The sequence below is a fragment of the Callorhinchus milii genome, unplaced genomic scaffold, assembly GCF_018977255.1.
Source record: "Callorhinchus milii isolate IMCB2004 unplaced genomic scaffold, IMCB_Cmil_1.0 Scaffold5, whole genome shotgun sequence".
Lineage (NCBI taxonomy): Eukaryota > Metazoa > Chordata > Chondrichthyes > Chimaeriformes > Callorhinchidae > Callorhinchus > Callorhinchus milii.
Window position 1 is genome coordinate 61,196,906 of NW_024704746.1, and position 23,461 is coordinate 61,220,366.

The following is a 23,461-nucleotide window of genomic DNA, read 5'->3' on the forward strand; positions in this document are numbered from 1 at the left end:
GTATATCCTGTGAAGCGCTTTGAGATGTCTCGACAATGTGATGAGGTGCTATATTAAAGGCATATCAAATAATTATTATTATTAAAAAATATTATCTTTTATTCCCTTCGCATTTTAATCTTCGCCTGCAAAATACACAGAGTGACTACAGTACATCATGCAAAGCGCTTCGAGATGTCTCCCTGCCGATGTGAGAGGCATAATATCAAATGCGACTATTATTATTATATTTTTATTGTTAATCTTTGCTCCTTAGTGCCCGGGGGGGGCTTTTACACCGAACATGTTGACAACCAAGGATTTCCCAGATGAAGTGGTTACATTTGTCCGTAATCACCCTATGATGTACAACCCCATCTATCCGATCAACAAACAGCCTCTGATTGTAAGGATCAACGCTGAATACAAATACACCAAGATAGTAGTCGACCAGGTGAAGGCTGCTGATGGGAGGTATCATGTCCTTTTTCTTGGCACAGGTAAGAACAATGCCACAACAAGGGATTGATTCAACTATAGTGGGGCAACTTTCATCAAGAAGTACTGAGCAAACCCTTCATGTTTGCTTGCCAAATTTACACTAGGATTCCCCACACCTCTGCAAGTTAACACGAACAGCAACTTGCACTTATATAGCACCCTCTACACAGGGTAGCATCTCAGAGTGCTTAACAGTGGTGGAGCCTGACACTAAGTCATGGGAGGTGGGAGGTGGCTGTAAGCACGGTCAAAGAGAAAGGTTTTCAGGCGGGATTTGAAAAAGAGGAGAGAGCGGGCAAGATGGAAGTATTGAGGCAGAGTGTTCCAGAGTTTTGGGGCGTAGTGGCTGAATGTGCGACCTCCAATAGTGGGGCGGAGGGACAAGCAGGAAGCCGGTGCCATTTGAGCAGAGATGCCGGGTGGTGGATTGGGGAGTGAGGAGGTCGGAGAGATAGGGAGGTGCCAGGGAGAGAAGGGATTTGAACACGAGTGTGAGGATCTTGAAGTCGATCCGTTCGGTGATGGGGAGCCAGTGGAGCCTGGGCCAGAACTGGTGAAATGGGGGGTTAGTATGCAGGCGGCAGAGTTCTGAATGAGCTGGATTTTTTGAACAGTGGAACTGGGGAGACCGGCGAGGAGTGCATTTGAGTAATCCAAGCGGAAGGTGACAAACACATGCACGAGGGTTTCAGGTGCAAATTACTCCTTTTTAGATATCGAAGAAGCGCTTTGAGATGTCTCAAAGACCTGATCAGGCGCTGTATCAAATCCAAGGATTATTATTATTAATATGATTATTATTGGTAGATAATCTGTAGTTGAAGCAAATAGCATCAATGTATTTAAGAGTAAACTTGATCTATACATGAGAGACAAGGGAATAGAGGTAGGAAAGGGGAAATGGGTGGGTAGGGAGGGAGATGGGGGCCTCGTGTGGAGTATAAACACTTGCACAGACAAGTTGGGCCAAATGGACTGTTTGCACACCATATTAATGTTCTGAGCTGCTATCCTGAATATTGTTGTTGTATCACTCTATATAACTCTATGTAACTTAAACCATGTGTCAGCTTGGCACAGTGATAGCACTCTCGCCTCTGAGTCAGAAGTTTGTGGGATCAAATCCAAACATCGAGACATGAACTCGCATAGTCTAAAGATGGCACTCCAATGCAGTGCTCAGGGGGTGTTGCATTGTCGGAGGTACTGTCTTTCAGATGAGATGTTAAACCAAGGTCTGTCTGCCTGTTCAGGTGGATGTTAGCGATCCCATGGCACAATTCTAAAATAGAAGGGAGTTTCTCCAGGTGTCCTGGCCAACAATCCCCCCCCCCCCCAATAAAATTGGTCACTCGTTTCGTGGCTGTTTGTGGGACATTTCTGTGCACAATTGTGCTGCTGATTTACTCTACAATACACAGTCACTCTGTTTCACGGTAAATCCCGTGAGGCGCTTTGAGACGTCCTTCCGACGTGATACTAAATGCAAGGATTATCATAGTATGTAACTCTATGTAATGGGGGTGCCTTGAGCTGGCTTTTAGCAGTGATCAATATGCAATATACTGCCAAATTTACTCTATTGGGATCAAATGTACACTGTTTGGTGAAAGCACAGGACAAAGCGATCCCTGTGTTTGGAAATGGCAAATGTGAGATCCTGATATAATTTTATGAATAATGCATAAAACATGATTCAGAATTAAATCATTCTTCAATTTTCTTTGGTAATGCAACCATTTCTTTTTAACACTCATTTTAGACAAAGGAACCGTGCAGAAAATTGTGATTCTTCCTAAAAACGTATCGACGAACGAAGAGCTCATCTTGGAAGAAATGGAAGTGTTTAAGGTTTGACCCTATTATTCTATTAGCGGGTAAATAATGCAGCGCAGCGTTTGTCATGGGCTTGGAATTCTTTTGCGAACTGATTCAAGGGAGGGTGGGCGGGAGTTGTAGGTGAAAAAACAGAAATGCTGTGCCAAATCATAAACAGACATGACAAGACGCAGTGGAGCATATTCATGTGGAAAGGATCAGTCTTTTCTTTCTGTTCGAGCAGCTGTTTCAGGTTCTGACCAGGCACGCCTTACAGAGCGTGCTGCTAATTATACAAGTCCCCAAAGATCCTCAGTTCTTTTCAGGCAGTAAAACCATTCAAGCTTTGAAGTGGTGTGCTGCGGCTTTTAGTGTTGTGGAGATTGGGAGTCCCACGGGACCCATATGGCTTTTAACACTGTGCAGACAGTGATACTGTTTGAGATAAATAGCACTATTTGTAATGGTTTATTTATAACTCCCCCGTCTTATTTATTTTTGTGCTTTATGCGAGATCCGGATTTCTGGATAATGGATGTGCTCTGTGTACGAGATTTTAAATAAATAAATAAGTAAATAAGTAAGTAAGTGCCGTTTCTCGGGGTTCTGCCACAAGTGCTCGGAGACACCACAAAATAAACCTGCTCCAGAGAATCTCCACAGGGTCAGCCACTGGGTCAGATTATATTTAATATGCAAGAGCGTAGTTTACATGCTATCAGTGTCTGATACAAGAGACTGATTTAATCGTCTACATGACAAAACATGTACTTAATACCATATGTCGCATAACACAAAAAAACTTAAGGAGATTCCAATGATTTTAAACCTCAAGCAGTTCTTTTAAAATCAGCTGCGATATAAACACTGCAGCCAATGCATCATTTCCACAAACCCATCGACTGAGGTGGCTTTGGGAACAGAGTTCGAAATCGACTCAATGGGTTTTAAACCTGAATTCTCCTTTTAAATAGAAGGAAGTGTCTCCCTCCTCTTTAAAAGCAGGGGTCAGTGTGCTGTCCAACAATCCCCGAAATAAAATTGGTCATTTACTTCATTGCTCTTCGTGGGACGTTGCTGTGCACAAATTAGCTGCTGCCTTTGCCTAAAAATTACACAGACACTGGACTTTACAATATATCCCGTGAAGCACTTTGAGGTGTTCTCCCAAAGTGAAAGGCGCTATATCAAGCATAAAAATTATTATTAGGATTAGTAAACAACCTATCATTGTCACTAGGATGTTTGTTATTACATTGTTACAAGTAACAAAGAATACAGTGTATAAGAAAAATATTACTATCCTTTCTGTAAACTAATATACATTAACCTTGTATTTGTTCCAATTTTTCCTATTGTTTTATTGGGTAGTGTATTCCTCATCCTGTCAGCAGAAACGGATTGTATTTAGGGAAGAGAATTTCCTTTTTATAATAATAATATGATAATAATATTATTACATTTGGTACAGCATCTTTCACATCAGGAGAGCTTCCTGAACCACAGGATAAACTGTAAAGTGCAGTGGTTGTGTGTTTTGTGGGTGAGATTATGACCAATTTTATTTGGGGGATTGTTGGCCAGGGCACTGGGAAAAACTCCTTTCACTTCTGTAGAGAGAGTATAAAATTGGTCATTCACTTCAAGAGTATTTGTGGGGGCACAAATTGGCTGCCATGTTTGCCTAAAAAAATACAGTTACTACACTTTACAGTAAATCCTGTGAAGCATTTTGAGACATCTCTACGAAGTGATCAGGCCCTATATCAAATGCAAGGTTCAATGCATTTTATTAAAGTAATATTTTGAGCAATAGCGCTGCTAAAAGGTAGACCATGTCAGAGTTAGCCCAATCTGACCAGTGCACATGTAAAACAGTGCGGAACAGTACGATGGGCTGGCAACTCTGCTGCCACTGGCTGGCAAGAAGAACAGACAAAGCATGACAAGCCACTTAATAACACTTGTAGGACCACAGAATGGCTAAATAAAGCAGAAGCTTGTCTAGTGCAGTGACAGGCGACACGTGGGGGACATGCATTCACCAACCGTCCGATTAAGAGCCAGACGCTCAACCACTGGAACAATTGAGCTGCCAAGTGTCTCCAATTTTAATTGAAATAGTTTTGCCAGCGAGAGAGAGAAACCTAAAACAAAAGTTTGGAACTGGACTCTTCTTTAGCACATAGGATCGCACATCTGATTGTACATCTGTGGATCTGTGAGGAGTCCCTTGGCGGGTCACTTTCTTGGGATAATAATCCTGCAAAAAAAAATTATTTGGGTCACCCACTCCATGGCTATTTGTGGGACAAGGTTGTGTGCAATTGGCTGCTGCATTTCGCCCAGAAACCACAAAGTCAATTCACTTTACAATATATTCTGTGAAGTGCTTTGAGACATCAGATACGCTTTATATAGTATCCCTCCCTGTCCCAGGAATAATTCCGGGAGTATGGGTTGCAGCTGATTTAGAAACAGTTTGTAATGTGCATTGTTTGGAATCGAAATGACTAAGGATGTCATTATTGATAAATATTTATTGATAAATATTTCTATAGTTGGACTGCCCCAAAAAATAGTTTCAAGAGTTTAAATGAAATTGTGAACAGCTCAGCCTTTCCCTCTTGAAAAAGTTATGATTCCAAATCCTGTGAGATGGCTCCGATCTGTCGATAAGCAGTTGCAAAACGAGACTGCACTTGGTGACTCAGTGACGTTTCGTTAGTGATTGAATTTAACCCTTCATGTAAATAGAATAAAAGGTCTCAGTTTCACTTCTGTACCACGTAGCCATGCGGAAAGTATTTATATTGCCTTTTGGATTAGGAACGAAGGTTCATCTCTAAAGCTTTCAGCGCGCGTTAGTCTCAATATGCAAGCCAGGCACAATGTCATTACATAATCCTTCCTTGAGATATATAGAGAGTACCATTCACTCTTGTGGTAGAGTCTGGGTGGCTGGAAAATATTGTGAAGTATGTTTGCTTTATGAGCCATGTAGTTTATCTCACGAAGTGGAATATTTTCCACCGTTTGATTTATGTCAAGAAAGCACCAATAAGTACTGACAGTTCAGACCATTTGGTAATTGTGTTGATTCCATGGAGACAACACAGTGCAGAGGGTGGAAGGAAATAGAACTCTTCCTCCTCAAGTAGCCCTACTTGTCATCGTATTAACCCTGCAAACCAAAACCCTAACAGGTAGAGTGGTCCGAGCTGGACAAGCAGTGGGAAAGCTTGCCAGACAGTGCTATTAATAGCTATGCGGTTTTAGCTGGTTAGATTCCAGCAGTTACCCCCACGCACACTCTGGGGTCCCCAAGCCTCAGTTCTTGCCAACCTGCGCCTAATACTTTCTGGAACTGGGTAAGTATGATGTGTTCCTCTAGGGAGAGAGTGAGCATTCCATTCCAGCAATCTGTCTCTGGGATTTCCATGTGTAGGTGGGATGCACGGACCTCTCAGTTTGTCTTAGATACTCTTAAGCACAGTGGTGGGTTTTCACATGCGTCAGACATCAGCTGACCCCCCCCCCACACACAAAAATTGCCATCATTTTCCAATGGGTTTGTGTAGCTCTTTTCTGAGTTGTAGCAGATTGAGGTTGACTCAGTCCAGCTCTCCTTAGTTCCTTCGCGACATTGCAGTGTTTGATGTATGTTGGAATTTGTATAATCCATTGTGTATTTCTGGTATAACACGACAAACACGGGCTGAGAAAAGGCAGGTTTCCCTATTGAAACTTATCTCACAAGTACATTCTCCCAGTGACCTGGCCAATGAAACTAAGGTAGAATTGGTCATTATATTCAAGGTTGTGGACATTGCTGTGCACAAATTACCTACCTTGTTCACCTACAACTAATTACGCGGTCACTTCATTTGACAGTACAAATCCTGTGATTCACTTTGAGACTTTTCAACGACATGATAGGGCACTATATCAGACTCAAGGATTATTATGACATTAATTCCCCCAGTCGTGGGAACTGATTGTATTTAAAATAACCCTGTAACTGTTTTCTTCTTACAGAATCGAACACCCATAACTACAATGAAGATTTCATCCAAAAAGGTAACATTTAACATATTATTATCAGTTTACCATATTGCATTTGATTTATTTTCGCAGGATTTCACTTCATTTTGCAAATCAAAGCTCCTCTGGTTATTTTGCATCCACATATAATATGCATATGCCTGGCACTAATTTCAGTAAAAATTCAGCAAGTACTCCCCCACCTTTGGAATTCCTTCACTCCACCCCCTCCCCTGTCTCGTTCCCACCGTCTGTTTTTAAATGCTAAATCCGCTTTGAGACGTCTTCCTGACAAGAAAGACACTATATCAAATGTAAGGATTATTATTGTTTTAACAAAGCTGCAGCCCATTCCTAGTCAGAAATAATAATACTTTACAACATAATGTCATTTTCCATTACAAAAGTTTAGGAGGTTGGCATGAAATCAGTTCCACTCAAATTTGTTTTTTTTTGCAATCTAAGGCACAGTGACATAAGTGGGTAAAGGATGTTTTAAAAGCTGGAAAAATGACAGGCTAACAATAAAATTCAACAAAGGAATCAACTTTTTGTTTTACAGCAATAATGGGAATGTTAAATTTTTTTTGTTTATGAATAGGATCTCTTTTGGACATTTTAAACATTTTAAAAACCTTTATTTGCCGATAAAGTTTAGAAATTAATTTAATGTTAAGGACGCCTTAACTTCTTGGTGTCCTCACACACAAAAAAGTCAACCGCCATTGGAAAGTCCTCTACAGATTAACTGAAATATCAATGGCAAGCTGTACGGTTTTAGCTGGTTAGACTCCAGCAGTTACCCCAATGCACACTCTGGGGTCCCCAAGCCTTGGCTCCTACCAACCTGCGTCTAATACTTTCCGGAAGCAGGGAGAGAGGGCGCATTGCATTCCAAGAATCTATCCGTGGGGATTCCCATGTGGAGGTGGGATAGGTGGAATTCTCAGCTTAGTTTGGATACCTTTAAGGATGGTGATGCATTTCTGCATGTGGCAGACACCCAGCTGACCCAAATAAAAATGACCTGAAGCTATGTTGCTTGTGCGTTTTTTATCGCTTTTTGCTGAAGAGAAATAAATCAGTTCACATTTCAGATCAGCCAGTAATTGGCAGTGCTCCTACCTCTGAGTCAGAAAGTTATAGGTAGGAGTGCTGCCAGTGGCTGATTTGAAATGTGAAACAATCTCTTCTTTGTAAACTTTATTCAAAAAAATTCAGAAGCTTACGGTTTCAAGCCGCACCTCAAGACATGAGCTCACAGTCTAGGCTGGGGGAGCATTATATTATTGTTAACTCTAACAAGTTAAACGTTTTAGAGCTCTTGAGTCTTGAAATAAGACGGCTCAGAGGGCACCTGATAGAGGTGTACCAAATTTTAAATGGGATTCCAAAAGTAAACCCAGAACAATTCTTTAGGATGCACTAAGTCAGTAGAACAAGTGGACATAGGTTTAGAGTTGCAAAGGGCAATTTCAGGACAGACACCAGGAAGTTTTTGTTTACCCAGAGGGTAATTACTTAATAACTGGAACCAGTTGCCAGGAAGTGTGGTTGAGGTCAGGACACTGTCAGCTTGATGCTGTGATGGGAGGACTGCACGAAAATATTTTTTTTTTGCCCACAAAATATACAGTCTTGAAGACGTCTTTGAGACGTCTTGAAGACATGATAAGGCACTATTATTAATGCCAGGATTCTTTTTTGTATAAAGGCCTCTTCATCCAAACCAATCTTGTAATCTTGTGAAGATCCCATGTTGCTATTCGAAATGAGAAGGGAGTTTCTCCCAGTGCCTCAGCCAGCAATCCTCCAGATAAATTGGCCATTCTCCTCTTGGATGTTGATGGGATCTCGCTGTGATAAAAAAAATGTCTTGTGTTCACCCACAAAGAAAACTTCACTATTCTTATTAGCAAATTGTTGTAAAACCACTTTGAGACATTTCAAGTGAAAGGGTGCGATATTCTCTCCTTCCTTCTTCCTTCCATCAATCATTGTCCCTAATCTTTTTTGTAATAGCAACAGCTGTATGTGACCTCCGATGAGGGCATTGCCCAGATACCTTTGCATCGTTGCCATATCTATGGGGCAGCCTGTGCTGACTGCTGCCTTGCCAGGGACCCTTACTGTGCTTGGGATGGCAAATCCTGCTCCAGGTTCTACCTCACTGGTAAAAGGTAAGAGGAACATTGGTTACTGCATTAACAATTTTGTTCGTGTGCCAGTATTTTCACTCAAAACACTAAGTATTGTACTTGACCTTTCAATTATGGATTTTAATTTGTTCATTTTTTGTTGCCCAGCCAACATTGTCAAGCACTTGAGATGTCGTCCCCACGTGCGAAAGGCACTGCTTTTGATTCTGTGTTGCGCTGACAGCAGTTATTCACATGTTTAATCTACAATATATTAGAAGTGATTGCAACAATTGTTCTCCTCTCAAAATGACATTGTTGAGTGAGCTGACTGTAAGCAGCAGATGTTAATGCTTATAAACCAACAGGTCAAGGGAAATTCCTGCCTTCCTGAGTCAACTGTTTTGGAAGTTTGCAACACAAAGATTGTCATACCGAAACAAACAATGCTATTGATATTATAGTAAACAAAAAGCTGCTGAGTTATTTATTAATATAATACTAACACAAACAAAAAAAAATATCTAGAAGATCATTTTAATTTTTAAAAATAATAAGTAAATTCCTCTTAACTCATGGCTCCAAGGGAAAAGGACTCAGTGACGAGTTATTAGAAGTTATGAGTCAGGCATGTGTATAAATAAATATAGATGGGATAGTGAGAGCACTATGACTTAAACGGTAGTGACAAGTTAAGCCAGGGACGAGTTATTGTATTTGATTCAGCCTGACTTGGTCTCCCTTTTTCACTTCTCTATTGTTAACCATTTTCTTTCTGCCCCGCTTACATGTGGTGTCAGCCTGGCCCTTCACTTCATTTGTAGCACTTTACCTCTGAGGCAGGAGGTCGTGGATTCAATTGCCATGTCGAGACTTTGACCTCATGGTGTAGGCTGACTCTCCAATGCATTGTTGGAGGCGCTGTCCTTACCATGAGACATTAAACCAATGTCCCATCTGCCTATCCAGCTGGACATTAAAGATCCAATGGCACTTTGGAAAAGAGAAAGGTGCCAACAATCCCTCCGAGATAATTGGTCATTCACTACATGGCTGTTTGTGAGACATTGTTGTGTGTAAGTCGGCTGTTTGGATTACGTACAACTACACAGTGACTACACTTTACAGTATATCCTATGAAGTGCTATGAGAAGCCAAGACGATGTGATACAATGCTATATCAAATGCAAGGATGAATATTATTATTTTTGTTTTACTCTTCCGCCACCATCTTTTCAAATCCTTATATTTCCATCAACAACAAAAAAAACCTTAACATCGTAAGCATTTTTCTTGACTGTGGGTTCCTGGTACCCAATGCACCAAAACATTAGCAGGGAACCAGAAAAAGAGCATCAACCGCCCAGAGAGTAACAATGCACCCGAACCAGCAAATGTTAGTTGCTAAGAGTTCTTTGCTGTACATGGATTCTCCATTGAATGTAGGAATATTTTCTCATGTGAAAGGCTGGGAATGCTTCCATTTTCTAGCGTGCCAGAGCTGTGTTTGAATGAACCTTTCATGCTACTCAGCGAGTGATGTAATCCACTGCCCTCCGGGGATTTGTTCTGTTTTTTTTTAATGAGCTTTTCTCAATAGGTGCCACCCTATATACTACCACCGGGGCCACACGTAAGGACGAGGTACCACAACACATCTGTGAATGATTGCTTCCCAATGTTACCCATGTGAAGTAACAGCTTGTTCAGACTGTAAAAGGTTCATTCACACTAATATAATTCACATTTACACCATAAATGATCATGGCAAGTGTTGCCAGTCAAGGCTGATACCGTGGAGTAATATTGGGGAACTTCCTTCACACCTTTATGATTGCAGCCCTGGATATGCTGTTCAATCCGGCCAAATGAAGCCTCACCACTTTACTGGCCTTCTACTTGAATAACACTTGTCAGTCTTCAGTGAGGCCAGTAATAGGAATGGGGAATTGACGATATTCCCACTGCAGGGAGAACATATACCAGTTGACTTGTAAATCCAATTTAACATTGTAGACTTGGGAAAGACTGCACTACTCTTCCCAGCGCTCTGGCTCTTCACAGCACTGAGAGTAAGAGGCTAATAAAAAAACAAGGTTGAGAACGGAAGATAAGAGAGACAGCAATAAGTCATTCAGCCTCATCTCTGTGGTTCTTGTCAGCCTGGCTCAGTTGGTAGCATTCTCACCTCTGAGTCAGAAGCCCATGCAATCAAGCCCCGCAGCATTTGAACTTGCATAATCTAGGGGACACTCCAATGCAGTGCTGGGGGGTGTGTTTCATTTTTGGAGGTGCCGTTCTTCAGGTGACACATTAAACCGAGGCACAGTTTGTTTCTTCAGGTTAATGTTAACGAATACGTGGCACCCATTCAAAAAGAGAAAGGAGTTTCTCATGGTGTCCTGACCAACAATCCCCCCAAATAAAATCAGCTACAAGCTTTGTGGGTCGTGTATAAATTGGCTGTTGAGTTCATTTATAAAACACAGTCACTACACTTCACGGTATATCCTGTGAAGCAATTTGAGATGTCCTCCCAATGTGAAAGGCTCTATATAAGTGCAAAGATTTTTGCCCCTGCTCCTCTATTCACTCTCTCGCTCGGCTTGATGCACATATCCCACCCTCTCCTCACTACCATCGGTCGCAGATTCTGCGTGCCTAATCCCGCCCTCAAACCTGCCATGTTGCTTCCTCTCCACCCGGCTTTAACTACAGCTTTAAAACTCACCTTTCTCTGCTTATGACCAACTCTGCCTTCTCCTGAGCCCCCCACTACCCTCTCCTTTAATTGGCATTCACCCTCTCTTCTTTCAGTACTCTGAGATCCTTTGTGAAGGGCGCTATATAAATACAAGTTGTTATCGTTCCACCTGACCAGACAGACTGAGCTCCCTGTCCATGTGTTCCTGTAGCTGCTTCTTAGAATTGAGTAATAACAATTTTTATTCAGCAGTTTTATAACATTTTTTTTCTTGATATACCTGTGTCATCCCCAGCTCCACTGGATATCTCAGAGAATCGTGGTCTTCTTTCTTTTAAAATTGGAACTTGTCTTCTTGTTTGGTTTCAGGAGGAGCCGTAGACAGGATGTGAGACACGGAAACCCATTAACTCAATGCAGAGGGTTCAATTTGAAAGGTGAGTATTGCAATATGTTCTCTTTGCTTACACCAGTATTTGGGAGTTAGCATGGCTTAGTTGGTAGCATTTTGGCACTTAAAACTCACATAACCTAAGCTGACATGCCAATGCAATGCTAGAGTGTGCTGTATTTTTGGAGGTGCTGTCCTACAAGAATGAGACTACACAATGAAATCCTATCCAATGTTCAAGTGGACCTTAAAGATTCCATGGTACCACTCGAAAAGAAAACAGAGTTTCTACCAGTGTGCTGGCCAACAATCCCTCAAGTAAAATGTTGTCAATCGCTTTGTGGCTGTTTGTGGGACATTGCTGTGTGCAAATTGGCTGCCCAGTCTGCCTACAAAATACATAGTCACCATCCTTCACAACAAAATGTTTGAGGACAGCCTCCATCCATTTGAAAGGCGCTGTATCAAATGCAAGAATTATTATTATTATTATTATTATTATTATTAACATCTTAGAAATCCCACTGAACTGTTTACCACAAGAAAGCCTAATGCCAACAGTAAAACAATAATTGGGCTTCTTCCCTTGCTCATTCTAGTTCCAGTACTACATTAGTGTACCATAACATATCCCAACTTTTTTCTTAGAAGACTCTTTCTGTTCATTTGGAATTAAACATTAAAGTCTACAGAGGCTGATGTGATCAACTAGATAATAAATTCTTTGGGGTACTGTTTCTCCGAAGCTCACTAAACACAATGAACTTGTTGGTAGAAAGTTTAAATCATAATATTCCCTGTATTTGATATATCGCTTACGACATTGGAATGTCTCAAAACACATTGCAGTTTATGTAATGTTTAATGAGTGCGTGTTTGTAGAAAACAGCAGCCAATTTGCAATCTGGAGGACACTAGGAGAAACTCCCTTCCCTTTTTTGATTAGCGCCATGGGATCTTTAATGTCGAACTGGATTCAGTTTCATGTTTCATTGAAAGCACGGCCCCTTTGACAATGTAGCACTTTCCCTTAGCGCCAAATTGTCAGCCTAGACTATGATCTCAAAGTCCTGACGTGGGGCTTGAGTCCACAACCTTCTGAGTTGAGAGTGCTACCAACTGACCCATGCTGACTCTTCATGGAAGCTCATACCATACTACAGCAAACTCCTGACTCTGCGGGGATAATGTTATACAGATGCAAGCTTGATATACCGGGATATCCGTCTCTTTGTCTATCGCTCTGTTTGCAGACATCCTTAGGCATTTGGGATTCAGGTCACACAGTTCCGAGCGCACTGTTCACTTTATTGCGACCAGCGGGAGATTGTTTCTGGCCAGCACTTGGTACCTCGGGTTGGGAAAGGAAAGCTTTCTTTACATCGTAGAACAGCAAGCGTTGGAACCATTCCCAGCTCCTGGCAAACTAAGGCCCCAGCTTCTGTGCAAGCTCTGGCGCCAGTTTAATTTTTTTATGGACGCCCCCGCCCTGTTCGTATTGCTGAAATTTATGCAGAATGCAACGTTCTTATCTGCCTAAAAGCCATAAATGTAATACATAATAAACATAACAACAATAAAATTACATTTGTATAGCGTCTTTCATGTCGGCAGGACGTCCCAAGGTTCTGGACAGTCAGTGTTTCGGACCCGAGCTGGGGGTCGGGATTGGGGAGGGTGGAGGGCAGGGGGGAAGCAGAGCGATCGAAAGCACAGTCGAAGAGGGGCGTCTTGAGGTGGGTCTTGAAGGAGGCAAGGGAGTGGGCGAGGTGGAGGGACTGTGAGATGGAGTTCCAGTGGGTGGGGGCAGAGTGGCTGAAAGCCCACCCACCAATAGTGAGGCGGGCAAAGCGGGGACATGAAGTAGTGCGGAGCCCACTAAGCGGAGGGAGTGGGCAGGATGGTAGGGGGTTAGGAGGTTGCCAAGGTAGAGGGGAGCAAGGTCAAGGAGGGCTTTGAAAGGAAGGACCAAGATCTTGAACTGTACCCTCTGTGTGATGGGAAGCCAGTGGAGTTGGACGAGGATGGGGATGATAGTGTTACGGAGCCTGTTTCAGGAGAGGACTCGGCCTGCAGAGTTCTGGATGACCTGCAGCCTCTAGAGGGAGGAGTTGGGGAGGCCGACAAGAAAGGAGTTTGCATAGTCAAGCCTGGATGTTATGAATGTGTGTTGCTTGTTACATTAGCAGAGGGATCAATGCTGTTGTTACCTTTATTGCCAGGGTTTCCACTGACTGCTCCACCCACGCACTCTTCAAGTCAGAGTCTGCCTGAGACAGAGTTTGTAAACCAGGTCTCTCAGCGCCTTGGGACGTCCTCCCAAGGCGCTATATAATGTAATTTTGCATTGTATTGTAAAGGCACATTTGGTGGTGGCTGGTCAATAACATCAGGACGATTCATATCGTATAGGCAGGGTTAGGGTCACAGGAATCAGAGGCCGAGCATTGGGTTGAATGAATAACTGGGTTTTGAGCAAAGGACAGGAGAATGGGATTAAAAGCAGAGCTGGCCAACAATCCCCAGAGTAAAAATTGGTCACTCACTTCACGGCTGTTTGTGGGATATCGCTGTGCACAAATCAGCTGGTGAGGTTGCCTGCAAAATACAGTCACTTCCCTTTGCAGTGAATCCTATGAATTGCTTTGAAATGAAATGCGCTGTATCAAACGTAAGGATAATTACATCTCTTTTAGAGAGCCAGCACAGGCACAATGAGCCGAATGGCCTCCTTCAGTGCTTTAAATGCCGGGTTCTAACAGGTTTGAAAAAAAAGAACATTTCTGAGGTGTGTAAATGTCAGACCTTGGCGAGGGGGTTGAGAGGACCTAGCAGTTATTATGTCCTAAAGTGTTTAAGTCTACATAAATAATCTGAACACAAGAACATAAGAATTGTTAGATGAAAGGAGACTGAGGTCCATCTCGTTCACCTTCCACCATCTGGCAGTCGCTTGCACATGTTAAATCTGGTATCTGGAACCATCTATAAAGTGGTCAGATTTGGTAACAACTGAAGGAAATGGGAGGCATTAGAGGCAGAGGACACTCAGCAGAAATTTTCACAACGAAAATAAGCCTCATTATATAAGCTAGAAGATACACGGCAAATGGTACGACCTTGTGATTTTGTGAATTTAACGCTGATGGATGTATTATACACAGGCAGAAACATTTCGATCATAAGAATGCAACAAATGAAATCAAATTTGGCAGGGAGATATAGAAGAGTCCTGGAAATAATAGCAGTCGTGAGAGTTCCATGTCCATGATACTATAAACAAAATTACAAGACTAATAGATTGCCAGGATATACACCCAAAACAGTAAATGTAATTCTACAGAAGATAGTCTGGAACCTGATGGTAATCTGATCCCAAATATTAGGTTCAGTTCTGTTTAATCAACAAGTTAATGCATTTGATTTAGAATGCTCCCCAAGTTTAATGTAATATGATATTTGATATACCACATCAAATTGCATTTGATAGAGCATCGTATTACATTGTCAGAACGTCTCAATACTTTACAGGATTTACTGTAAGTGTAGTGACTGTGGAAGCATATGAGGCAGCCAGTCTACGCACAGCTAGGTCCCACAAACGGCTACAAAATGAATGCCCATTTTTATAATAATAATAATAATAATAATAATCCTTGCATTTGATATAGCGCTTTTCACGTCGGGAGGACGTCCCAAAGCGCTTCACAGAACATACTGCAAAGTGAATTGACTGTATATTTGTGGGCGAACGCGGCAGCCAATTGCGCACAGCAATGTCCCACAAACAGTCGTAGATTGAAAATGACCAATTAATTATTGTTTTTGATTTTTGAAGGGATTATTATTAGGCTCTGTGTGGAGTAAGGAAACTTGCCCAAGGTTTCGCCCTCTGCCTGGAATTGAACTCAGGTCTCTCACTTGCAAAGCGAGTGCTCTAACCACTGAGCTACAGGACTCCAAGGGAGTTTGTTGGCCAGAACACCGGGAGAAATTCCCTTCTCTTTTCGAGTAGTGCTGTGGGATCTTTAACGTTCATGGGTTTAAAGAAGCTCAATCGCAAAGTTTGGAAAAAATAAACTTTCATCCTGGGTAAAATATTTTAATGGGAAGCTCACCGAAGTGTATAAAATAATAAATGTATCAGATAAGGTCAAACCAGACTTCAAAGCAGGTCCAGGGAACATAATTTGAAATAAGTGAAAAGTACATTTACCACAGATATGAGGCAAAATTGCCTTTACTGAAATACTGATAATTATTTTTGGAATCAGTTACCATACCAAGGTAATAAATGCAAATACAATGGAGCTATTCAACAGGTAATTCAGTACCTTGATAAGGGTTTAAATATTAGGTTTAACTTTTTGTCGTTTACCAGCATTTCCAAAACTCATTTTGTTTGGCTTCCACATTTGCCTGCAAATATACTCACTACGCTTTACAGTAACACGTGTCGAGATGGCTCAGCATTGTGAAAGGATTGTGAAATCGTTAGTATTTTGCTGATCTTGAAATCTTCCTAATATAACCAATTTTCCACATTTCTTTCTAAGAAGTGCAGAAAATCAGCTTCCACTTATAGATTTCTTTCCAAAATTCTGCACATCAATGAATTTTAAAACTTAGATCTCAACTATTTGATCGCTTAAAAATATACAGTCGGTACAAGGATTATTAGTATTAATATTATTAATATTAAGAAACTTGGAGTCTCTGGTAAGGAACATTTTACCATGGGACAGCAAGTTGGAGATTGACGAGACTAAGATTAGGTTCCTTTGCTGTTGCAGCATTTAATAAACTACCATAAAAGCACCAATGAACAGCCTCCCGCTATGGTAACCATATACTGTATCAGGACTTTCGCTCTTCCAGACATATTAACTGGGCTTCTCGCTGTGGGAAAACATTACATTCCAGCCTAACTCATCCTATGGACACATAGGTCTCACTCGCTGACACACAGACCAGTGTTAGCACGGAAAGGAGCCCAGCGGTGTCTGCAGCTACTCTCCTGCTGCTGGGCGGAGAAACACACAGAGTTGATAAATGGGAAGTGACAAAGGAGCAGGAGACTGGGTCAGGTCTATTAAAATAACCCTGAACGTTTATGAAAGTGAAAGCATACACCGCTGAGCTCCTCACTGTTTTTATTAAAAAAAATCCAGGGCACCTTTCAGCAGCGAGTGGTTCTTGTTCATTTTAACTTCTGTGCTGCTTTGTCAGGTTACACTCACAGCCCTCCTGGGTGAAAAGGGCTTGTTCAGGACTGTAAGAAAATACTTGAGAGGCAGAAACACTATCCCCTTTTGAACACCCAGTTCCAATCTCCCCCTGCAGAGCCCAAGCGCGATGTGTTTGAATGGAGACGTGTTCAGCTCTTCAATTCTAACGACATAATGTTAGGAGGGAAAATAAAACGAAAAAAATCCCTGGTTCATGGTAACATTTCTCATCAATGTAAACATCAGTGCAGTTCTTCTTTCTATAAGTCCCTTCACTCCCTAACATTTTCCCTATCTCTCTGATCTTCTCCTACCTTACTCCTTGTTTGTCCCCTCCACTTGGCGAACTTGGTCACGTTGCAACCCCAACCCCACCCCCCACCCCCCCGCACCACCATTGATGGCCGAACCTTCAGCTAATACACCCCTAACCTCTGGAACTCCTGGCCTCTCCATCTCGCCTCCGCACTTCCTCCTCTATCAAGTCTCCAAGCCATACTTTAAAATCTACCTCTTTGTCCACTCTTACGGTCACCTCCGCTTCTTCCCTTGCTCGGTGCCCGACCCAGTCATTGTGAAGCTCTCCGAGATGTTATCCTACGTGAAGAGTGCTATTTAAATATAAATGTTGTTTAAAATGAATACTTCCTTTGATTCATTTCAATGTTAGCTTTTTGCCTATAGGATTATGCAACCATTATCCCAAGGAGAACAAATACTAATTATGTGAATCATATCTCACTTGGAGCATTTGACCCAAAGTCACTCATCACTTTTCAAGTCAGCCATCTCATGTGATAATATTCCTATTCTGTGACTCTGCCTCATGTGTTCTGTATTTTCTCCAGTAAAGTCCGCGGCTTCAATACATTAATAATAATAATAATAATAATCCTTGCATTTGATATAGCGCTTTTCACGTCAGGAGGACGTCCCAAAGCGCTTCACAGAATATACTGTAAAGTGAATTGACTGTATATTTGTGGGCGAACGCGGCAGCCAATTGCGCACAGCAATGTCCCACAAACAGTCGTAGATTGAAAATGACCAATTTATTATTTTTTGTTTTGGAGGGATTATTATTAGGTGTGTGGAGTAAGGAAACTTGCCCAAGGTTTCGCCCTCTGCCTGGAATTGAACTCGGGTCTCTCGCTTGCAAAGCGAGTGCTCTAACCACTGAGCTACAGGACTCCACACATTATATTATATTATATTATATTATATTATAATATTATATTATAATATTATAATATTATAATATAATATTATAATATAATATTATATTATATAATATTATATTATAATACATTATATTGTGTGGAGTCCTGTAGTGTGTTGGTTAGAGCACTCGCAAGCGAGAGGACCTGAGTTTGATTCCTGGGCAGGGCCAGGATGCAAGGATGATGATTATTATTATTCAATGCACTTGTCAAATAAGCAGGATCTCTCGTGCTTTGTGTACCAGGCTCAGACTTTAGTACAGGACATGGCATAAATCAGTGGCATTTCAATGACATACGCGTGTTTTTCAGCCTACAGGAATGCGAAGGAGTCTGTGCAGTACGGAGTGAAAAACAGCAGCGCCTTCCTTGAATGTATGCCAAAGTCACCCCAAGCTTCCGTCAGATGGCTGATACAGAAGCCAAATGATCGAAGAAAGGAGGTATATATTCCTGCAGAAGATGCATCACTGTCTGAACAATGAGAAGAGGCTAATGACTCCAGAATAACGCACTTCAGGATTCTGGCATGTGGTCCATTCTAGCAATTACAGTACAGATGGGGATAGCTTGTTTGAACAGGCCCTAATAACATGAGGCTGCCCAAACCTCTTTCCACTTCATTTAACAGTTTCATTCCGCCCAGAGAGCAAATACCTGACTGTTGGCCTGGTGTTATTTTTCTCTTTAAATAAGATCCCACAATAGCAGTGAACTCCCAAGAAACTGGCGCTCAATAAAATGAGCATTCTGCAGTAAAATACAGTATTTCTTAATGCCATTCCTTAATAAGTAGAGACTGTAGCGTATTGGTTAAAGAACTCGCCTCGCAAGCGAAAGCACCCAGGTTCGATTTCCAGAGTGGGGGAGAAACCTCAGGCAAGTTTTCTTACTCCACACACCTTTGTTTACCTAGCAGTGAGCAGGTACAGTTGTTATTCGATTGTCGAATCACTTTCCAGGGGTAATAATGCCTCAAATAATAATAATAATAATAATTTGGTCACTCAATTTGGAACACTGCTGTGCGCAATCGGCTGCCACGGTTTGCACACAAAATACAGTCAATTCAATTTACAGGGCCTGTGAAGCGCTTTGAGTCGTCTCAACGAGGTGATAAGGCGTCATATCAAATGCAAAGATTAGTTCTGGAAGTAGATCACTGCATCTAACAGCAACAACAGCAAATTGCATTTATACAGCGTGTTTAACGTCAGGAGGACAGTCAGGTTAGTGCAGTTCTCTGCTATGGACTGATTTGTTAACAGGTGAATTAATGATTTTTGTTCAATAGTCTGAGGCCCAGAATTTCTCCTGCTCTTAGCCTTAAGACCATTGCTATAAAAATACTAAATTGTGCTGAATATTGGAAAATTCTTCAATTCAGCCATATTATCACAGAAGTTCTCTTCGAGCTTTGCGATAAACAAGACCACCAAAAACTTTTATTTATACAGTGCCCTTCACGTGGGGTAGTGTCTCAGAGCGCTGAACAGTTTGGCACTGAGTTGGGGAGAAAGGAGAGGTGACCTTAGGTAGAATCAAAGTGGGAAGTCTTCAAATGTGATCTGAAGATGGGCAAAGAGGGGACAAGGTGAAAGGAATGAGGCAGGGAGTTCCAGAGACTCTATCTCTGCCTTTTAAAATGATGATCTTTTCTCCTACCAGATAAAGCAAGACGAGAGGATTGTCGTAACTGAGCACGGCCTATTGATTCGTTCCACCCAAAGCTCCGACCAAGGGTTTTATCACTGCATCGCTACTGAAAACACCTTCAAAAGCACAGTGATGAAGATCAACCTGAAGGTAGTTGACGTGAACCTGGTGCCTTCGGTGGTTAACAAACAGACTCCGTGGCCCTGGGGATCGTCGAATGGCCTCAGTGGTTTGCAGGTCCTTCCGAAGGATCTGGTCGGACTATTCAGCTACTCGGAAATGCAAGCCATCAATAAGTACTGCAAAGAGAGTCGTCTCCGACAGATGCAAAATGAAGAGGTGCCGTCGATTCGAGTGGATCACTCCAAATTAAAGGTGCTCATCGATCGAAGGAAAAGTCGAAACCGAAGAAACCAGTTATCAGGCACTTAAAGACCCTTTCGTCAACAAACCTTCAGTGGCATGAAACTATTTAATGTGTACAGAACGCATCAGTAGTCTTTCTGTTTTTTTATCCTTTCAGAGTACATCTAAATTACATAGAATCATACAGCATGGAAACAGGCCATTTGGCCCTACTAGTCCATGACTGCAAGGACGAGGATTGAGCATCTTTTTGCTATGTAACTGTCACCAATTGTTAACCTACGTCTGAGCATGCTATGAATAACACAGTGTTTTATGTTTTACAAGTTCTCTGTGCTATTTAATGCTTGATTTTCATCTGTAATGTCCGTCGAAACATGCACTTAGATCCTTGATCTCGGCCCAGACCCTTTCGGAGTCAGAGTCAGGCCTGAAATGTTTAACCTGCCTTTCTCTTTCAGTTGATGATTTGTCTGCTGTACAGTTACGTTAATCCTTTTGTTTGAGTTGCTTTTGAGACCGGGTTAATAGAATGCTGCCTTTTCATAACGGAATCCATCCAAGAAGAATGATGCCCAAAGCAGCAATCAACCTTTCTCTTTCAGAAGGTGACCAAACTTCTGTACATTTCTAACATTTTTTTGTTTCGACCTGGGATTTCCAGCATTCAAACGTTTAGTTTCTAAATCTAACACCCACCCTTGCATTCTCTAACCTAAACACTCTATCTATTTGATTTGTAAGCGTTTTAATTTTTATTCATTCCCCCGTCTGCCAAGAACCTCAGTAGGCAGGCCAATCTGAACCAAAGTACCCCATTCATTCAAGGGGGAAAATGCCACATGAGGTGTAGACCAGTGATTTGTTAAAGTTACAGATCGTTGGTTATTCCTTCCGATCTTTCTTTTGATAGTAAGAAGCAGTCAATTGCACTGAAAGATTAAAGGAATATTTTGGACCTAGTATTGTCATAATTAATGTCTAAGTGCATTGCCATGTTAAATAATAATAATAATAATCCTTACATTTAATATAGCGCCTTATCACATCTTCAAGACGTCTCAAAGCGCTTCACAGGATACACTGTAAAGTGTAGTGACTGTGTATATGAACCTTGGGAGCACAGGTACCTTAATGCCTTGGACACCCAGTTCTATAAGTGCTACCTGCTTTTCAGATTCCTTGAATAACATATTAATCAGGGATTTAAAAGATCGGTTTAGTTTTGTTTGATAAATGACATATTAATTTCATGAATTACATCTGTCTGTTGCGTGAATTACATGCAAACATTTAGTGAATTACACACAGACATTTTGTGAAGTCGCCGTACATGTAGTTTGATCACATAGCATATGTGGGAAGGCAGATTACTACATCGAGATTGTTAGCATGGGGCAACAGACTCCTTAAAGATTGGATTTGATCAACGATACAAAGAGCTACCTGGAAAGCTCCAAGCTGCGCCAACCACATCTGATACACGTTAACGTGTGGAAAATTAGCTGCTCTGATGGCTCAGTTGACAAACCCTGTGTCCAGGATGAAACTAAGCTGTATATACTAGAAAGGACCCAGGTTGGATCTCTGAGACAGTAATCTCACTCCCAGTAACCAATAACCCCAATGAATTGCCACCCCCATTCTAACTAGAACACGAGCTGCCAAATGTAAAGATAAATACTTTGTCAAACCTTATTGTAAATGAAATGTTTATTTGGTGTGTTTAAATATTATTTGGTATTTTGTAATGTGTAGATTGTCAAGGGTTAATGCCCACTAAGTTAAGACGTTGTCCTACATTTATTAGTATATGCTGAGTGTTAAAACTAAACAAGGGAGGGGGAAAATCTTTCAACTTTCAATGCCCAGATTGTACATAAATTAAATTGCGGTCAGCGTATAACAGAACACACTACTGTTCCTGCAAAGTAACAGTTTACACTTTGTTTTAAGTATTGTAAAATTCCTCCTGTGATGGACTAATTTATGTAAATTAAATCTGACACAATGTAATTTCATGGTGATGATAATAAATCTTCAAAGACAAACACTACATTTTTGCTAGTGAATGGGTTTTTCATGACTTACATCGAGTTGCATCGTATGCTATGGTATGGAAACAGGCCATTTGGTCCAACGTCTGAGTGATGTGTTTATACACAGGCTCTCTCTCTCCCCCTCCCACCCCACCTTCCAAATCTGAAGAGAGACCATTGTTTTACATGGTGTTTTCAATACTTTAACTCTCAGATAATGGTTCACACAGAGGGGTCAGGCTCCTTTGCGAGGTTAAGGCCATCACTCCCTGTACAAAACCAGGCCAAATCCTCCCTACCTCTATAATAATAATAATAATAATCCTTGCATTTGATATAGCGCTTCTCACGTCGGGAGGACGTCCCAAAGCGCTTCACAGAACACACTGTAAAGTGAATTGACTGTATATTTGTGGGCGAACGCGGCAGCCAATTGCGCACAGCAATGTCCCACAAACAGTCGTAGATTGATAATGACCAATTTATTATTGTTTTTGGTTTTGGAGGGATTATTATTAGGCTCTGTGTGGAGTAAGGAAACTTGCCCAAGGTTTTGCCCTGACCTGCCTGGAATTGAACTCAGGTCTCTCGCTTGCAAAGCAAGTGCTCTAACCACTGAGCTACAGGACTCTGCGACCTATTAAAACTTTAAACAACCTGTCCACCTCCCCTGCTCTGTTTGCTCCACTATCGGTGATCAGACCTTCAGCCTTTCTGTCGCCACCTTCTGGAACTCCATCCCGGAGCTCCTCTGCCCCGCCCTCTCCCTGGCCTCCTTCAAGGCCTATCTCAAGAACTTCCTTTTTGACCGTGCCTTCGGTCATCTCTCCTCCTCCACCACCCCCCCCTTGCCCTCCACCCCTCCCTGATCCCAAACCGCAGATTGGGTGCAAACTCTTCATTGTCCAGTGCCTTGGGACGTCCTCCTGATTTGAAAGGCCTTACATAAATGCAATTTTCTTGTTATTATTATTTGCTGATCTGAATTGCCATTCAGATAAACCAGCCTGTTACTGGATCCTTTAACAATAGTAAACACCTCTATCTTGTCCCCTCTCAATCTTCTCATCTCCGGATAGGAAAGCTCCCACCTGTCCAATCTTTTTTGATAGCTGTATCTACTGGTAACATCTACTCTACACCAGAAAGATGCTACCAGTGGATACACCCCCTTTTGTTTTATAACCATTTTATGGAGTGGAAATTGCAATGTGTGTTGTGTTAATCGCACAGCTGAAAATTGCAGTTGATACCTGTCTTTGATTATTGAGTATACCCTCCTCCCCTTGACCTTAGCACAGTGTTTGAGCCCTCGGCTGCTGAGGCCAACATTGGAGTTGCCATTGCTCAGGATACCAGTTTAACACTGGTTCTCTG

General features: G+C 41.7%; 1 protein-coding gene across 7 annotated transcripts in view; it reads left to right on the top strand.

The window, feature by feature from the left end:
- The window catches only part of sema3c (sema domain, immunoglobulin domain (Ig), short basic domain, secreted, (semaphorin) 3C), a 156,052-nt gene extending 133,951 nt beyond the window's left edge, over positions 1-22,101 (top strand). For all 7 annotated transcript variants that reach the window (XM_007890927.2, XM_007890922.2, XM_007890921.2 and 4 more), the window contains 7 exons: positions 257-479; positions 2,243-2,331; positions 6,337-6,378; positions 8,365-8,522; positions 11,554-11,621; positions 18,336-18,466; positions 19,692-22,101. In XM_007890927.2, coding sequence (XP_007889118.1) covers positions 257-479; positions 2,243-2,331; positions 6,337-6,378; positions 8,365-8,522; positions 11,554-11,621; positions 18,336-18,466; positions 19,692-20,111 — 1,131 coding nt within the window. In that variant the 3' untranslated portion in view covers positions 20,112-22,101. The remainder of the gene's footprint in view (positions 1-256; positions 480-2,242; positions 2,332-6,336; positions 6,379-8,364; positions 8,523-11,553; positions 11,622-18,335; positions 18,467-19,691) is intronic.
- Positions 22,102-23,461: the final 1,360 nt, after the last annotated feature.